At 39.2% G+C, this 19168-nt stretch overlaps 2 protein-coding genes across 2 annotated transcripts; both read left to right on the forward strand.

Annotated features, from left to right (window-relative positions):
* Nucleotides 1-11336: 11336 nt before the first annotated feature.
* LOC113074563 (trace amine-associated receptor 4-like) lies at nucleotides 11337-12359 on the forward strand. Its single transcript, XM_026247421.1, has one exon. The coding sequence runs from the start codon at nucleotides 11340-11342 to the stop codon at nucleotides 12357-12359; it is 1020 nt and encodes a 339-aa protein (XP_026103206.1). The 5' UTR covers nucleotides 11337-11339.
* A 4408-nt stretch (nucleotides 12360-16767) lies between these two features.
* LOC113074566 (trace amine-associated receptor 4-like) lies at nucleotides 16768-17877 on the forward strand. The gene has a single exon (XM_026247423.1). It carries the CDS (start codon nucleotides 16858-16860, stop codon nucleotides 17875-17877), a length of 1020 nt encoding a protein of 339 aa, XP_026103208.1. The 5' UTR covers nucleotides 16768-16857.
* Nucleotides 17878-19168: the final 1291 nt, after the last annotated feature.

Here is a 19168-nt window from a genome sequence, read left to right on the forward strand (position 1 = left end):
AAAAAAAAAAAAAAAAGTTGCTATATATCAGAGAATTTTTTTTGCTTGTTAGTTTTTTTTTTGCAGTTTTCACAAGTCAGTTGAAATGAGTAGAACAGACAGGTGTTCGTACATAACTTTCGATATTTATTGCACGTCAACAGACAGCAAGAGTTTTATCCTGCACTTCAAGTATTATCTTTGTAAGAAAAGTGTTTTGGCCACTAGCTTTGTAGATGCGTGTCACACATTACACGTACACATTACATGCACATTCTTGCCTTTGACCACAATGAATTTGAAGTAGTGCTTATACTGTATCTCCACCTTGAAAATGCCAACTTTTCATCGGATTGCTACTGACTCGCCATTTCTGCTGCGAATCTCTGTGTAGCTGTTGCGTGTGTGTGTGTGTGTGTGTTTGGCGCTGCTGGCGCTGCCGCGTGAGCCGGCATGTGTGTAAGAACACTGGCTCTGATTGGCTACCATGAAACACATGACTCTGCCTTAGTCAACCATAATCGCTCATCTCGTTATTAACCCACCTCCTCACTCGCTGTGTGAGGGGTGCATTCGGATTGCATAGTTTATTAAATCAATGCATAGTAACGCACCACATTTAACGTTCAGTAATGTTAACGGCGTTGTAACGACGGGAAAAGTAATTAGTTCGATTACCCCGTTACTGAAATAATAACGTCGTTACCTAAAGCTGTTCTTTTAAACGGCGTTATTCCAAACACTGTTAATGAGTAATGGGCGTAAAATTCAATAAACCAATCAGAGGGTCATCTCCTATTCCCTTAAAGAGTGAGATGCGCTCGGATCGCTATTTACATGGTGGAATTTGTTGGCGGAAAAGCTAAAAGCTTCAAGCAAAGAAACCATTCTGCTCGTGCACTTTAAAGTGCGCAAGCAGGTCTACGGGACAAGCAGGAATCCACCAAATCTTCCCAATGTGAAGCTGTGGGATGAAGTAGCAGTGATTGTGTCTTCGTCTTCAGGCATCAGAGGAACAGCTTTACAATGCCGAAAAAGGTACAATGATGTCAGGAGACGGGAAAAACAAAAGCTTGCTCCTAATAAAAAAATAAATAACAAAAATAACAAAAAAACAGGTGGCCATGGGAGGAAGGCCACCTACAGCCACCCCAGACCTAACGCCAGCAGAGGACGTCACTGCCAAGGTAAAGAAATTATGTGAAAATATGTACAAAACCTTCAAGCACAAAAATATTTTATTCAGCAATAGTCATAGAATATATAAACATAAATTTCATTCAGCTCCGCTGGCTGAAGATTGTGTGGCCGGACCCAGTAGGCAGCAGGAAGGGGTTGTTTCGGATGGAGAAGAAACAGTGGGACAGACATCTAGTTTGAGGGGAGAGGCAAGGCAACCCAGAGCACAACGTGAGAACGTCAGGCACAAAAACCACCCATTCCTGACACTCCAGCAGGACAGCTTCAATAAGCTGGAGAGGGAACTGGGTACACTCCAAAGTATGCGGAATGTGAACTCACTTAAACCGCTTGGAGATTTTGCTGCTGTCCCTCGGACATGCGCATTACCTGCAACATCCACTGCAATTACTCCTCCTTCTTCCAGATCTCTGTCCACCCATATCCATGTCCACGCTGCACTCTTCTGCTCCTTTACCCTTCCATCGCCCGTCCCGCTGTGGTGCTTTCCGCATGCGAGTCTGAAGAGGAAGAATATAAAGTAGTTGATTATTATTATTATTATTATTATAGATTGATATGTTTTTTCATTAAAGCTTTGGTTCTCAATAAAGGTGCCCCTCAGTCATGGAGTAATAAGTATGGGTTTCCATTAAAAATATGTATATTGAGATACAATGCAATCAACTTTAAACAAACAATTCAGCTTAGCAGTCTACATTAGAAGCAGCTCTTCTGCCAGCTGCTCTCTCCTCACGCATGCTGCTGCTTGCTTTGGTTAATTAGCATCGGTACATACAGTTAATTTTCATGCCTTCTAAAGTACTCTAATCTGTCCTTGTCACGGTTCATGGGTCAGTGCATTCATCTTGCGTCTCTGTCTGATTTTGTGCTTCTATTAACTAGCAGCAGCTGCGGTAATGAGCACCAGCTGCAACTCATTTGCGCTGCCTTTAAGTTTGGCTGGCATCCTGTTCATGTTGTTGGTTCGTTGATTTCTCGTCTGTCTTTCTTGTCTAGTTGTGCTCCTGTTCCTCCAGCTGGTATTCTCTGGACCTTATTCCTCGCCTGCCTAGGATTCCTGCGCTGGGTTTGAGTTACTGCTGCTTGAGTGGTCTGGACGTGATTCATCTGGGGTCATGCCATCGTCTTCCTACGTTCTCATTGCTGACTATCTGAGCTACAAATAAACCATTTTAATTTAAGTTTATTTGTATAGCGCTTTTTACAAAATAAATCGTTACAAAGCAACTTTACAGAAAATTATGTTTCTACAATATTTAGTAGTAGCTAGTAGTTTGTGCACATTTGACAGGATTTTAGAAAAAATAATAATAATAATACAAGACGTAGTCAGCTAGACGATGAACTATCAATATTATTAAGTTATTATATGATTCAGTCACACATTTAGCAATAATTGTTAGTTCTGTTTGTTGATTCAAGGTTAGCATCATCTGGGGTCCTCTGAGGGTCAGCATCATCTCTTCTCAGGTGTTCTGGATCCAGACTGGAGCTTGTTTAAATCCTAGTTACCACGGGATGTAAATCCCGTGGCGAAACATAGAAACAAAATACAGACATCATTAGCATAGCTGCTGATCCAACAAAGTAAAATTAGTTTAACCCAAGTTAATGAATAAAAATGCAACTTTGAACAGATGCAACTACACTCACAATTAAAAAGAAACATTATTCGAATGCTTGGCGAAAGAGATGTGTTTTTAATCTAGATTTAAACAGAGAGAGTGTGTCTGAACCCCGAACATTATCAGGAAGGCTATTCCAGAGTTTGGGAGCCAAATGTGAGAAAGCTCTACCTCCTTTTTTACCCTGAACTTGGATCTCGTGACAGAACGAACCAACCAGAATGGATCCAGCAAGCTCGGCAGAATTAGGAGACTTTTTAAGGAGTAATAACTCTCGCATGGAATGCCAAGAGGACCAGATGATGGCTACGGGTTGTGCTGTCCAAACCCTGGTTGCTCAGGTTTTGGAACTTACCACTCAGTTTCAGCTCTTCAAGTTGGAGACCGTTTTTTCTCAGCAACCACCTGCGTCCAATCCACCAGCTGCCGTGGATCAAAGCACCCGTTCTACCACCATTAGCCTTTTATTCCGGGGAGCCCCAGTTGTGTCGCTCATATTTGACTAAATGCTCCCTCTATAATTCTCTTCAACCGTCATCGTTTCCCACAGAGGAATCTAAGATAGCATTCATTATAACTCTGCTCACAGGACAAGCAGCAAGCTGTGGAACCACCATGTGGGAACAGAGACTTCCGTGCTGCGCCTCCTCCCAAGTGTTTTCGCAGGGGCTGAAGAAGGTATTTGATCGCGCTGCTTATGGCAGAGAGGCAGCTAGACTTCTCGCGGAGCTGCAACAAGGGGATCGCACCGTAGCCGACTATTCTATCGAATTTCGTATTTTAGCCGCGGAGTGCGGCCGGAATTCTGAGGCACAGACGGACGTGTTTCTACACTGACTTTTGGAAACCATCAAGGACGAGATTTATTCCTTGGATTTACCCGTGGGGGTGGATAAACTCATTGAGCTGGCTATTTGTGTGGATGCCAGAGAGACGTGTCCAACAGAAGACACTATGGAGAATCCCTGACGTCACTCATCAGAGCAGCCTATAATCAGTCACTGAGGAGAGTGAGTTTTCTTTCCCTGATCCCGAACCCATGCAGATGGGCAGGTCTTGCCTTTCGCAGCAGGAGAAGCAGAGACGCAGGGAGAAGGGTTTATACTTGTACTGTGTAGGTAAGAGGTTACATAACGTTGGAGCAACTCTCAATAAATGCTCTCTTTCTGTCACGTCACACGTCACTACCGGTAAGGCTGACACTTCATGCATTAACTTTTGATTGTGAGGCTTTGGTGGATTCAGGGGTGGAGGGTAATTTCCTAGACTTTAAAGTTGCTAAAATACTTAAGGTACCCATGGTGGAACTTTCTCTGTCCATCTCTGCAGTAAAACTTAATGGGCAGTCGTTACCCTCCATCACACATTCCACAGTCTCAGTGAAACTCATCATCTCTGGACAACAAACTGAGTACATTGACTTTCTCCTCACTGACACTCCTGCTGCTCCTGTGGTTTTGGGGCATCCCTGGCTGGTGCTCCATAATCCCCACATAAACTGGGGAAAAAATTCTGTCTTGTCCTGGAGTGAATATTGTCATGCGTCATGTCTGTTGTCTGCATGTTCTCCTGTGTCTTGTTCTGTGTTTCAGGATGATCACACTGACCTATCTAATGTGCCACGTGAGTACCTCGACCTGAAGAGAGTGTTTAGTAAGTATCTGGCTGCTTCTCTACCTCTGCATCGTCTCTATGACTGTGCTATAGAATTATTGTCAGGTACAACTCCGCCTAAAGGCAAATTACATTCACTTTCCAATCTGGAGAGGGAGGTCATGGAGAAATATATTTCTGATTCTCTTGCAGCCAAGATCATCCACCCCTCTTCCTCTCCAGCAGGTGCGGGATTTTTTTTTTCGTAAAAAAGAAAGATGGCTCTCTTCGTCCATGTATTGACTATCGAGGGTTGAATGACATCATGGTGAAGAATACTTAGCCTTTGCCGTTGATGTCGTCGGCTTTCAAACGTCTGCAGGGAGCATAATTTTTCATGAAATTGGATCTCCGTAATGCTTATCATTTGGTTTGCATAAGAGAGATGAATGGAAGACCACTTTTAATACCCCCAGGGGGCACTTTGAATATCTTGTTCTTCCTTTTGGCCTTTGTAACGCCCCAGCGGTATTCCAAGCACTTGTCAATGATGTGTTGAGAGATATGGTAGATCAGTTCATTTATGTCTACCTGGATGACATACTGATATTTTCTCATTCTCTCCAGGAACAGAGCTGTTAGAGAATGGGCTTTTTGTCCAGTCTGTTGTACAGTCTGTTCCTTTTTTGGGATACATCGTCTCGGCCTAGGGGGTGCGCATGGATACCGACAAGATTCAGGCTGTGGTAAATTGGCCAACCCCATAGTCTCGTAAGGCCTCATATCTCAGATCATTATTTCATTTTGTGCAAACTTCATATAGTTAATACTGTAATTTTTACGCTCTCTTTAGGAATGCGAGCTGCATCGAAAACGCTATGCGGAACGCGCTTAGCATGAGTGACTCTGAATATCGTGTGTAATCTGTCTAATTGATGACTGTGACATCACCGCAGGGGTGACGTAAGCGACCAGGAAGCTATAAAAGCACATGCCGTGAAGCTAGCATTAGTTTCACGTCTTTCAGCAAGCGCTCTGTGTGTGCATGTTATTCTGTCTTGTCAGTCTTATTTATTGTTTGTCACTATAAGCTCCTCCAGAAGTAAGCAATAGTCAAAGAGCAAAGCTAAGACGAGACATCGTGTGTTCCTCTCTGCCCTTGCTACATCACGGGTGGGGATAGCAGGTAGCAGACTGCCTGCACTATGTGTGGCCAGTGCAGACGCTTCGATTCCGAAGGGCTCTCCTAGAGTGGGAGCCTTCGCCAACGTTCCTTGTGGTGCCAGTCCCGCTTTCGCCAAGGCGGAGCGGCACCTGCACTCGCTGGGTTTGCAGATATATCTGCTGGAGGGAATGGAGACGGACACATCCCTATCTCCTACCTCACCCACCAGGTATCCTCGATCTCTGGGTTTGGAAGCCCGAGCTGCGGTCCTTCCCCCCGAGTAATGGCCGCAATGCACTGCCTTTCTTTTTCCGAGGAGATTGAGCTCGATGAGATCGATGAGCTCGCAGTTGCACAAACATCAGCTGCATAAACATCAGTTGCAAAGACATCAGTGGCAGAAGCATCAGTTTCACACACATATTATGCCTAAATATTCTAACGAGCAGGCATTAATGAGGAGCGCGGCTCGCACAGTCAACTCTCTGCAAAAATAATTGGACTGACTGTGCTTCTCCGCATATCGCATATCCTGGGACAGGCTGGAGACGGCTTTTCGTATCTCCACCCGTGTTTCCTAGATCTAGAGTTCATTCTCGAGGTTCGGAAGCCTGCGCTGTGGTTCCTTCCCCCTCTGACTGTGAACTCGCGACTGCAGCTATTTATCTCAGAGGAGATTAATATTGTTGGTGTGACCAAGCGGCTCATCCACAGCCGAGGCAATGCGTGTACAGGTGCAGGACATATAATTAGAATATCATCAAAAAGTTGATTTCACTAATTCCTTTCCAAAAGTGAAACTATATATTATATTAAATTCATTTATTACACACAGACTGATACATTTCAAATGTTTATTTCTTTTAATGTTAATGAGCTAACAGGGAACGTTCCCAGAACATTCACTAAAGTTCTTTAAAATTTGTGTAAATGTTAGTACAAAACGTTATTAAAATTATAACTTATAATGTTTTTAATGTTCTTGTAAGGTTGCTAGAAAGCGTTCTTAGAGCAATGTTCTCGGAACGTCTTTAGGACGTTATTGTACTTGATGAATGTTCTTATAAGGTTGATAGAAAATGTTCTTAGAACAACATTCTCGGAACTTCTTTAGGACGTTGTTTGTACTTGAATGTTCTTATAAGGTTGATAGAAAACATTCTTAGATCAATGTTCTCGGAACGTCTTTAGGACGTTACTTGTACTTGATGAATGTTCTTGTAAAGTTGATAGAAAACGTTCTTAGAACAAAGTTCTCGGAACGTCTTTAGGACATTATTTGTACTTGATAAATTTTCTTATAACGTTGTTAATGTTCTTGTAAGGTTGATAGAAAATGTTCTTAGCACAATTATCTCTGATTATTATGGTGTTATCCTAAAATATTCTGATAACAGCATGTCCTTATATTTTCATGCTACTTTATGAATGTTATCATAATGTTGGGAGAAACTTCTTTCTTATAGGCCAGGGGTAGGCAAGTTCGGTCCTAAAGAGCCGCAGTCCTGCAGAGTTCAGCTCCAACCCTGAAAAAAAACCTTTACCTACCTGTAGCCTTAGTAATCCTGAAGACGTTGATGAGCTTGTTCAGGTGTGTTTGATTAGGGTTGAAGCTGAACTCTGCAGGACTGCGGCTCTCTAGGACCGAACTTGCCTACCCCGTTATAGGCTATATAAAACATGAATAGAATAGAATGGAATAAAATAGAATATGATAGAAATATAAATGTATTTAAATATGAAACTACAACTTCGAGTAAGTGGTGGCTAATCGCCTGAATGTAATTTATAATTAATTTTTAATTTATTGAAGTAACTTAGGCATATTAAGTGAATGGCATACACTGTAAAAGTGACAATCCATATCCATAATCCATACAATCTATTATTTTTAAGTATAAATGGCTGACCACAAAATATTTAAAATAAAAATTTGCATAATTCACTAGACAAAATAATATCCTGGTGTTTTTCAAAAACGTGTGCAATTATAAGTCAGTCACGTCACGTGCACTCCGCTCATCCCCCGCGGGACTACGGCTCACTCACTCACTGACGGGATCACAGCAGGATTAACGTTAATCACGATGTGGTCATGGAAAATAACAGGTAACGTTAAGCATTTAGAGCTTATTAATCCCATTTAAAGCACTTTTGAACGTTTGTGTTTTACTGTCAACTTTATCTGAAGATTAACAAGCTTAGTTATCATAATGTGTGTAACTCTAGCTAAGGTTAGCACAGAAGCAAGGAGCTAAAGCAACATTACATCAAAGTTATCAACGGCAAGTGTTATATATGCAGTGTTATACACAACAGTTCGTCAGTATCAAATTAAGAAGTATTTTATGGTTTATCACAGTAACACAGCATTAGACGAGTCCCGCAAAGTGTAACGTTATTTTCAAACTACCGTTAGAGAGACGCTGACAGCATCTTCCTCATCTCTAATAGTTTGTTTACACCAGACATGAATAGAGCATCTGGCATGAGTGTTTTCAATGTTAATTCAATGCAAATAGACAACCTGCTGTTCGATTCCCGTGAATGACGCGGGGCGAATTGAGCATTTCGAATCTGAACTTTAGCGTTAATAATAAAAATAAAATAAAATAAAGCATTTTGCGCCACGTTAACCAATCAGGAGCTTGCTCAAGTAGTGACGTGATTACAATGTAGCGAGTGGAGAAACTTATCATTGCTGTATGTGCATACACTAGCTGTTTCTCAATGTCAAGGAAGGATCCTCGGAAGCCAGTATTTCATCTGTCGAAGGACTGTTCCAAAGTCGAGGATCCTCGGAATTTCAACCAAGGACTGAGTCCTTCGTTCGAAGAATATCCCATACACAGGAAAGGATGCATATGTGTATCCTTCGCGCTCTTCGCGCTCTCAAATCACCCACAATCCTATGCGCGCAGCTTTGCTATATAACGTTAGTTCAAAAATTCAAAAATGTTGAACGTTAACGTAGTCAGAGCGTTAACGGTTTTTATTTACGTTACCAAACATTTGTTATAACTGTAGTAAATATAAGTAAAGTTTGACGTTTATATGCCAGTACAAATTACTACCATATTGATATTGTAAATTATACAAATACAAATGGTTAACTGAACTGGACCTGTCATTTAACAATTGGTTGCGTCATTGGCATTTCTTTTATAAATAACTAGTTAAGTGGTCCAAAGTAATTTAATGATACCATTCACAGCGTTATTCAAACGGACCTTTTCACTGATGTAATGACGCAATTACGTGCACTTGCTAGCCTGTTCCATTTACGTGTTCTCCGTATGCTAAAGAGAAGTCTCACCTAGCCTCTGAAGGAAGTGACTTGGAAGGATCAGTCCTACCAAGGAAGTATCCTTGACATTGAGAAACGCCTACCGAGCTGTATGATACTTCTTCATACTTTTATGGCGCGTTCACACCAGACGCAAATAAAGCATCTGGGGCGAGTGTTTTCAATGTTAAGTCAATGCAAAGACGCGAATAGACAACCTGCGGCGCATTTTACGCGAATGAGGCATTTTCGCCAAAGTTCAGAGTTGAAAAATCTGAACTTTGGCGAAATTTCACGCCACGTTACCCAATCAGGAGCTTGCTCTAGTAGTGACGTGATAACGACGTAGCGAGCGGAGGGAAAATCTGAAACAACAATGGAGGACAAACTTATCATTGCTGTATGTGCATACTCAGAGCTGTATGATACTTCTTCATACTTTTACAGAAAGAGGAATAAAAAGGATCTTGTATACATAGCTTGTATATAGCTTGTATATATAACATATTAATAGATTAATTGAATAAAGACCAAATATTAGATTTACCCCAAACAATTTAGATTTTATCTTGAACCACTAATGAGACATCAGAGCCAGCAGCACATGTCAGAAGGTCTAGCATATCAAATATCGCATTGCTGTTGCCTCTCTGTGCATCTCTCAGAAATCAGAGCTTCGCAAGAATAATATCAACTAAAATAACAGCCTATATCATACATGTTCTACTATTTGTGTATATTTAAAAGGCAATGATTTAAACCTTATAGGCTAGGAAATTATACATGAATGAATGGAATAAGCACTGCGTGATCATCAATCAAACAGCCGCGTTGTCATCTCTGCGCATCTCTCAAAAACCAGCTCTCTGTCAAGAGTAGGCTAATAATCTGCTTAGATAAAGATATATTTTCTTTATCTTTTGCTGGTTTGCATCTCCCTGGCAGGGATTTGTGTAGTTCGATGGCACGGCAATGGTAAAATAACAGCAGGTGACCATTGCTACTTCTGGAGTGGACCCGAGAGACTTGACATCCCAAAGGCCCTCCGCAAGTCCCTCATCAGCTGGACACCCCTGAGCAACAGATAACTGTCGGCCTGCTTTCTCTACCAACACGGCAAGATGACAGTAATCGTTGCTTATGCCGCCACCGATGTTGTTGATGAGGATGTGAAGGATGCCTTCTTTGACCAACTCCATCAGGCTGTTGGCCAAGCCTCACCACATGACATCACCATCATCCTCTCCGATGCCAACGTCATTCGGTCTATCAGTGATCGGTCCACAGGCTCACCTGTCGGCACAACCTTTGCTGACATGTCCACAAATGACAACGGTAACCGCCTACTCCTTCTCTGCCACCACAACAACCTCTGTGTTGCTGATACCTGGTTTCCCCAGAAGCTTATCCATCACTGGACATGGTACAGCCCAGATGGCAGAACCAGGAAAGCACTGGACCATATCCTCATCTCTCGACGCTGGAAGCCGTTTGTCACCAACTGCCGAGTGTACCGAGGAGCAGAGCTTGGCAATACAGACCAGTTTTTGTTATTTTTGGACCAAAATGTATTTTCGATGCTCCAACAAATTCTAACTGACCCTCTGATGTCACATGAACTACTTTGATGATATTTTTATTACCTTTCTGGACATGGACAGTATACCATACATACATTTTCAATGAAAGCTCTCAGACTAAATATAAAATATCTTAAACTGTTCCGAAGAAGAACAGAGGTCTTACGGGTTTGGAACGACATGAGAGTGAGTCATTAATTAAATAACTAAACCTTTAAACAAGTTGGCATCAGAAATCACACAACAGAACAAAATTTTATTTTTTCATATTAAGTAAATGAAAAAAAAAAACTTGATTAAACAAAATAAACTAATTTAAAGTTTCAGACTGGTACAACCTGCACTAAGACTGAATGCAATATAATAAAAATATTGATTGCAATATTCATGAGGATTCATTTGTAAGTCTATGAAGTTATTCATACATGAATAATTTACATTTTACGTGTTGTATGTTTAAATGCTATATATACATTAGTATTAATTTGTAAATCTATAAAGTTTGCATATATTAATAATTTACATTTTATGTGTTTAGATGCTGTAAATACTTTTCAGCATCAAAACTACAATTCAGCATCTATGCAAACATAGGTAAATGTACATTATATAGAACCACATTTTGCATGAAATACATGATACTCCCATAGTGTATCTAATGCTCATTTATTTTTTCATTTTAATCTCCAGAGATAATGTTGTTTTTTGTAACTATGGGTAACAGTGTCAGGAGTAGGAGGGTTGCTTCAAATATGAGGGCATTTATGGACAAAACTCCGTTGCTTTGAGTACATTTAGGGAGTTAAAATAGATGGGCATGTACTATATATTTATATTTATCTTTACTTAACTGATGTTGATAATCTTCAACCTTTTAACAAAGAAAATCATCTCAGCATCTGCAGCAGATGATGACTTCAAATAAGACTCAAACTGAGAATATGATTCTCTGCTATCCACTTCGACCGGACTCCTGTCCAAAACTGCATCGTCTTACTGTTGTTAAAGTGGCAATGTATGTGTTAATTCTGCTGATGATCCTCACAACAGTTTTTGGGAACCTGCTGATCATCATCTCAATCTCTCACTTCAAACAGCTTCAGTCTCCAACTCATCTGATCGTTCGCTCTCTGGCTGCCAGTGACTGTCTGCTGGGCTCTTTGGTCATGCCGTACAGCATGGTGCGATCTGTTGAAGGCTGCTGGTATCTGGGAGATTTTGTGTGTAAAGTTCATTATAGTTTAGACATGACCTTCTGTATCTCCTCATTACTGCATCTCAGCTTAATATCTGTTGACAGGTACTGGGCCATTTGTGACCCTCTGAGGTACAAAATGAGGGTCACAAACAACACTGTGACTGTTTTTACTACTTTCATATGGCTGTTTTCATTTATGTACAGTTTCTCTGTTGTGTTTTCAGGAATAAGTGCAGTTGGATTAGAGATGTTAATATTGCAGAGTTCTTGTGTGGGAAACTGTGTTGTGTTTTTTAACAAGGAGTGGAGTATTATATGTCCAGTTCTTGTATACTTCCTTCCCGGGACGATGATGAGCTCTCTGTATGTGAAAATCTTCTATGTTGCACAAAAACATGCAAAAGTTATGTCAGAAAGAGTGACTGGAGGGTTGAAGAGCCAAAGCTCTGCTCACAGAGAGAGAAAAGCAGCTAAAACTCTGGCCATTGTCATGGGTGTTTATTTGTTCTGCTGGCTGCCATATTTTACTGTTATTATTCTTGACCCTTTTTTCAATTATTGGACCCCAGCTGTTGTTTATGATGCTTTGTTTTGGTTTGCATATTTCAACTCGACTTGTAACCCCTTGATTTATGGATTTTTCTATCCTTGTTTTCAGAAGGCCTTTAAGATTCTCATATCCACTTATATCTGTAGCATCAAGCATTCTAACACATTAATATTTGAATGAATTCTGCTCTCACACCAATTTCAGGCATCACAATAAATATTTATTTTATGTAATTATTTTTATTTCATATATGCTGAAACCATTTCGCAAATGTGTTTTAATGGATGCAGTTTTCGCATGCAGGGTTTGCACTTTATTCAAAATATATTTAAATGATTATAAAACAATCTAAATAGCCTTTTTTGTGTGTGAAATTAACATTATAAATAGCTTTTAATACTTTAAACTCTTTTGAACACATTTCACTGGATTTACATCAAAACAGTCTCCCTTTGGAAAACCATTCATCTTTTAGGAGTTTGTTTGGTTTAAATTCTTTGATTAAGATCCAGATGATTAAGGGAAGTATCCTCAACTGAACCAACCTGGTCACACTTATATCTTTTCAGTTTTTAAACAGAAAAAAAGACATGTCTAACAGAAAACCAGTTTTAATTTGAAAGTTAAAATGTATAGACAGTGGTTGACATGATCAAATAGTCTCCCTGTTGAGTGTGTGTTGACTGTCTTTGTAGTTCGATGGTGGAGCTCAAAAAGCTCAATAATAGTTAAATAATAATAATAATAATAATAATAAAACAACTAAGCTCTTAAAAAAGTGACCATTTATCATCAAATGGTTCTTCAGGATAAGAGTCTAAATAAAACTTTTACAGTTTTCAGAGAACCTTTATTAATAATAATAAAGAATTTGATTGAGTTTAGGTCTGTTCCTTGCAATCAGAACAGATTTGGATTCCAGTGCACAAATAAATTTGATTAGTTTTGTAATTATGTTGCTTTTTTAATGTATGTTATTGTTCTATTGTCAGTCACAGCATTTAAGAGAAAATGGCCAGATGAACCAAGTAAATATTGCATAAGTAATGGTTAAATGAGTGCAGAAGTGTTTTTCATTTATCTTGTTTAGGATTAAATGATTTGACAGCAGAAATTACACAACAGAACAACATTTTATCTTTTCATATTAAGCAAATAAAAAAAAAAAAGGTGCAGGTGAACTGAATGCAATATAATAAAAATGTTAATGCTGGGTTTGCAGTATAAGGATTTATTTGTAAGTCTGTAAAGTTGCTCATACATAAATCATTTACATCTTAGTTGTTGTCAGTACGTCAATATTGTATATTTAGATGAAACTTTAAATATTTCACATACTTTTGAGAATCCAGCATTTAGTTGATCCTAAGCGCTTGTCAACACAGTTGAAATCATGACTGCTTTCTTCTTTCAAGAGGGGGTTTGGAACGATAAAAAACGCGACACACACCACTCCCAGAAATCCTGTATAATTCAACCAATCCGATGATGACTTCAAAACTCCTGGGGCCCTATCTTGCACCCAGCGCAATTGACTTTGTACACCGACGCATGTGTCATTCCTATTTTGCACCTGCGCAAAGCGCGCTTTTCCCTCCACAGAAGCACGTCGCTAAACTAGTGAATGAACTTGCGCTCCCTGGGCGGTTCAGCGCAAAAAAGGAGGCGTGTTCCGGCGCAAACAATCCCTGGTGCTATTTTGCTGTTCCATTAAACAATTGCGCCACTGACCAGAAAAAACCTAGTCTAAAGTCAGTGGCGCGTTGCGCGTTGTTCATTATGCTATTTTAAGGGCGCATGCTTGACCATAATGTATAGCGTGCACAACGCGCATACACTTTGCTCATGTAATCTACACAGATGTAACAGTTATTTTTGCAAATCATAAATTGTTACACTAAAAAATATTAACACATGAGATGACGGAAATCATTGTGGTGTGCCACGAAGATGTGAAAAAATAGGCATAAATCTAGCTTACAAATTATTCAGGCTAATTGTAGTAATTAAGGATCAGACCTGTTTGAGGTCATATATGTATATAAGGACATCTGACAAATTGGTTTGTCCGTCAAGAACCAGGAAAAAAATCGATGAAACAATTGTGGCTATTTCCTCCCACGCCTGTTTAACCGACGCTATTTTGGGTGGGTTTCTCCCATCGCCATACAACACAACTTCTCTGTCTTTCACTGCTCTTACAAGAACATCAGTCTCCTCGGCTGTGAACCGCTCCTGGCGTGCGCCTGGTAAATACGCCATAATAGCAATCCATAATGGAACTTGCGCACCTGCTTTTAAAGGGAATGTTGGATGACGCTCTGATTGGTTTATTTCACGTTACGCCCAAACCACACCTATGAATAATGAAGCTACTTCAGACCAACCCATTTTAGATTTGCGCCGGGCGCAAGAGCCATTTATCCCGCCGGGAAAATAGCAACAGCGCCGAGACCCGCCCACAAACTTACTTGCGCTTCGCGCTTTGACACTTGCGTTTCAGATCGTTAAAATAGGGCCCCTGAAGTCTTTCCACTTTACCATATGCATCAGATGTTCAGCCAACAGTCTGTGGGCATGACGTCTGAGACTAACTTTTATGTATCTGTTCCACAAGCACCACCTTCTGGCAAAGAATGAATTTGCATATTCACTTATATCACATTTAATGGTGAACAGTGTTGTTGATGTTAACTGGCATATCAACAAGGGGAGAAAATCTAAATTTGACTCAAATAATAGTCCCATAGACTGCCAAGTAAGTAACACTGTCAAGGTCCAGAAAGTATGAAAGACATTGTCAGAATAGTCAATCTGCCCTCAGTGGTTCAACTGTAACATTATGAAGCAACGAGAATGTTTATATTTTTGGCGACGAAAACAAAAATAATTATTTTATTCAATAATTCCTTTGTCAACAGTGTGCTCTGTGTTTCTCCATATCACCGTAAGCTGGGTATGGTCTTCTGTGTCAGCCACACCACAAGGTTGCACTATTTTCTTTAAAATCAATGCTAAATAAATGTAAAAAAAAAAAAACAAACAAAAAAAACAGCACATCATTGTGGTGCAGCTGATAAAGAAGAGCATACATGGGGCTAAAGGCACATCTTAAGGAAGAGTTTTGCACTACTCCCATAGTAAATCTAATCCTCATTTAAAAGTCTTATATGGTGCTATTTTCAAAGATCAATATTTTGTGTACTGGGTGTCAGAAAATATGTTAACATGCATTAATTTAAAAATCACATTATTTCTCATGTGCAGTACATTATTGTAGATCCTCTATGTCCAGTCTTTCTAAAAGTGGCAATTTACCATTTGAGAAGGGTCTTTAAAGATAGATGCTAAATAGCACTTAAAAAATGGTTCCCCTATAATTATGTGCCAATGAACCAATTTTAGTGTTGCTTTGGACAATATTCTTTAGAGTATATTCTTTAAAATGAGTTGGTAGCAGAAATCACACCCAAGACAGCAACATAGTGTTGACCCAGATACGGCCCCACATCTGGCCAACATAAAACCAAGTCTGCATTTGTGATTGAAGAAACGACAAACTACAATTGCTACTCTACACTGCTCAAAACTCGCGTTTGAATCATCAGTGGCAAATCCTTTAAATATGTAAACGTACTTACAGGCTGTTGAAAATAGTCCCACTTTATAGATACAACTTGTGTGTAGACGCCATTCTAGGCTACATTCCTAGGTTCAGGAAACACTCCTCCGGAAAATGTGCTGCAAACATCTGAATATTTAGGTTGAACTGTTCTGGAACAGTGTTGTAAAAACAACTTAACCGCTGATTTCTAGTTGTGTCCTCTTTTCGAAGCCAAACAATGTAGATTCACTTTCACTATGAAACACAGCGTCTCCACGACATGGCAGCAGAAGCAACAGTGAGAATAACATGTACGCCTTCTTTCTTTACGTGAACATTTGGACGGCATTATGCAAATCTTCCCACATTGTGACGTAGACGTGGGGGCATGTTAGAACGAGCCATTTTAGGTAGGCATTGTTGACTCTTGACTTTTCAAAATAAAATCTCTTTGGATTTGAGACATTAGTCTTTGCAACTTTACAGATTTTATTTATGAACCAAGAGCTTGTAACCCTCCAAAGAAAAAGGAAAACTTGAAATCACATCATATGACCCCTGTAATAAATGCAGTTAAAAACAGAGTTCCATTAATATAACAACTGAATGCAATAAAATAACAATATTAATGTGGCGATTGCAGTATTCATATGGATTAATTTGTAAATCTATAAAGTTTACATAAATGAATAGTTTAAATTGTATGTATTTAGATGCTGTAAATACTTTTCAGCATCAAAACTACAATTCAGCATCTATGCAAACATAAGTAAATGTACGTTTTATAGAACCACATTTTGCGTAAAATACATGATAGTGTATCTAATGCTCACTTATTTTTTCATTTTAATCTCCAGAGCTAATGTTGTTTTTGTAACTATGGGTAACAGTGTCAGGAGTAGGAGGGTTGCTTCAAATATGAGGGTATTTATGGACAAAACTCAGCTGCTCTGAGTACATTTAGGGAGTTAAAATAGACGGGCATGTACTATATATTTTTATTTATCTTTACTAAACCTATGTTGATTATTGCCAATCTTTTAACAGAGCAAATCATCTCAGCATCTGCAGCAGATGATGACTTCAAATAAGACTCAAACTGAGAATATGTTTCTCTGCTTTCCATTCCGGCCAAACTCCTGTCCAAAACGGCATCGTCTTGCTGTTGTTAAAGTGGCAATGTATGTGTTAATTCTGCTGATGATCCTCACAACAGTTTTGGGGAACCTGCTGATCATCATCTCAGTCTCTCACTTCAAACAGCTTCAGTCTCCAACTCATCTGATCGTTCGCTCTCTGGCTGCCAGTGACTGTCTGCTGGGCTCTTTGGTCATGCCGTACAGCATGGTGCGATCTGTTGAAGGCTGCTGGTATCTGGGAGATTTTTTGTGTAAAGTTCACTATAGTTTAGACATGACCTTCTCTATGTCCTCTTTACTGCATTTAAGTTTAATATCTGTTGACAGGTACTGGGCCATTTGTGACCCTCTGAGGTACAAAATGAGGGTCACAAACAACACTGTGACTGTTTTTACTACCTTCATATGGCTTTTTTCTTTTTTGTACAGTTTCTCTATTGTGTTTTCAGGGATAGGTGCAGTTGGAATAGAGATGGTCATATTGCAGAGTTATTGTGTGGGAAATTGTGTTGTGCTTTTTAACAAGGAGTGGAGTATTATATCTCCAGTTCTTGTATTCTTCCTTCCCGGGATAATCATGAGCTCTCTGTATGTAAAAATCTTCTATGTTGCACAAAAACATGCAAAGGTTATGTCAGAAAGAGTGACTGGAGGGTTGAAGAGCCAAAGCTCTGCTCACAGAGAGAGAAAAGCAGCTAAAACTCTGGCCATTGTCATGGGTGTTTATTTGTTCTGCTGGGTGCCTATTTCTACTGCATCTTTCCTTGACCCTTTTTTTAATTATTGGACCCCAGCTGTTGTTTATGATGCTTTGTTTTGGTTTGCATATTTAAACTCGACTTGTAACCCCTTGATTTATGGATTTTTCTACCCTTGTTTTCAGAAGGCCTTTAAGATTCTCACATCCACTTATATCTGTGGCATCAAGCATTCTAACACATTAATATTTGAATGAATACTGATCTCACACTTATTTCATACATCACAATAAATATTTATTTTCACGTAATTCTTTTTATTTCATATATGCTGAAACCAATATTCAAATGTCTTAATAATTTAGTAATCTGATGTAAAACAGAGGCACTCATGCAGGGTTTGCACTATATTCAAAATATATTTCAATTTATATATAAAACATATAAAACAACCTAACATTACATTACATAATTACATAACCTGCATTTTTGTGAAATTAACATTATAAATTGCTTTTAAAACTTTAGATTCTTTTGATCACATTTCAGTGTATTTACATTAAAATTTAGGAGTTTGTTTGGTTTAAATTTCCTGATTAAGGTCCAGATGATTAAAGGAAGTATCCTCAACTGAACCAACCTTGTCACACTTATATCTTCTGTTTAAAAACCAGAAAGACATGACTAGCAGAAAACTAGTTATAAGATGAAAGTTAAAATTTATTAACACTTTAAGAAAAATATCACGTTGAGTGTGTGTTGACGGTCTTTGTAGTTTGATGGTGGAGCTCCAAAAGCTCAATAATGAAGTGACTCTGAAAGGATTTTTTAACAGTTACAGACAAAAAAGAAATTAAATTAAATTATAAAAACCTAAGCTGTTAAAAAAAGGACCATTTGTCATCAAATGATTCTTTAGGATATTAGTCTAAATAAAACTGTTTCTATTTGCAAAGAAACTTTAATAATAATCATTTGGATCATTTAGTGTGTGTGTTCACAGCGCAAACTCCAATCTGTGTGTTTTTATGAAAATAACATAAATTGACTGGAACTACCTGTTCTTTCAGCTGTTTGAACACACCGAGTTTAGGTCTGTTCCTTCCAGTCAGAACAGATTTGGATTACGGTGCAAAAATAAATTCTATTTGTTTTTTAATTTATTTTTAATGTATTTTATGGTTCTATTGTCAGTAACAGCATTTCATTAGCCAGGACCACGGCACAAACAAGCTATGAAACAGTTAGTTGAACAGAGTGTTGGAGAAGACTAGAAAGAGGATGAAAGGGTAGAGGGAATAGGATGATGGTCAGGTTGATCAAAGCATCTAGAATTGATGGCTCAGAGAGACTCAGGGTGGGGGTACCTTCTTTATCATAAATTTAGGCCAGACAGTTAGGACCCCCCGATACAACCTGAAAGAAAGAGAATGTGGGATAAGGTTGGCTGAATGGATGAGAAAGGGAGGCAAGGGTGGGTTCGAGAGAAAGAAACAAGTAAGTAAGTAAGCCTAACTGCCAAATATGCTCATCGCTTGTTTACCCATG

Source organism: Carassius auratus, unplaced genomic scaffold (assembly GCF_003368295.1).
Source record: "Carassius auratus strain Wakin unplaced genomic scaffold, ASM336829v1 scaf_tig00015130, whole genome shotgun sequence".
NCBI classification, from domain to species: Eukaryota; Metazoa; Chordata; class Actinopteri; order Cypriniformes; family Cyprinidae; genus Carassius; species Carassius auratus.

What these genes read in the sequence shown, in the direction of transcription:
- LOC113074563 (XM_026247421.1), top strand. Translation starts at nt 11,340, where the DNA reads ATGATGACTTCAAATAAGACTCAAACTGAGAATATGATTCTCTGCTAT.
- LOC113074566 (XM_026247423.1), top strand. Translation starts at nt 16,858, where the DNA reads ATGATGACTTCAAATAAGACTCAAACTGAGAATATGTTTCTCTGCTTT.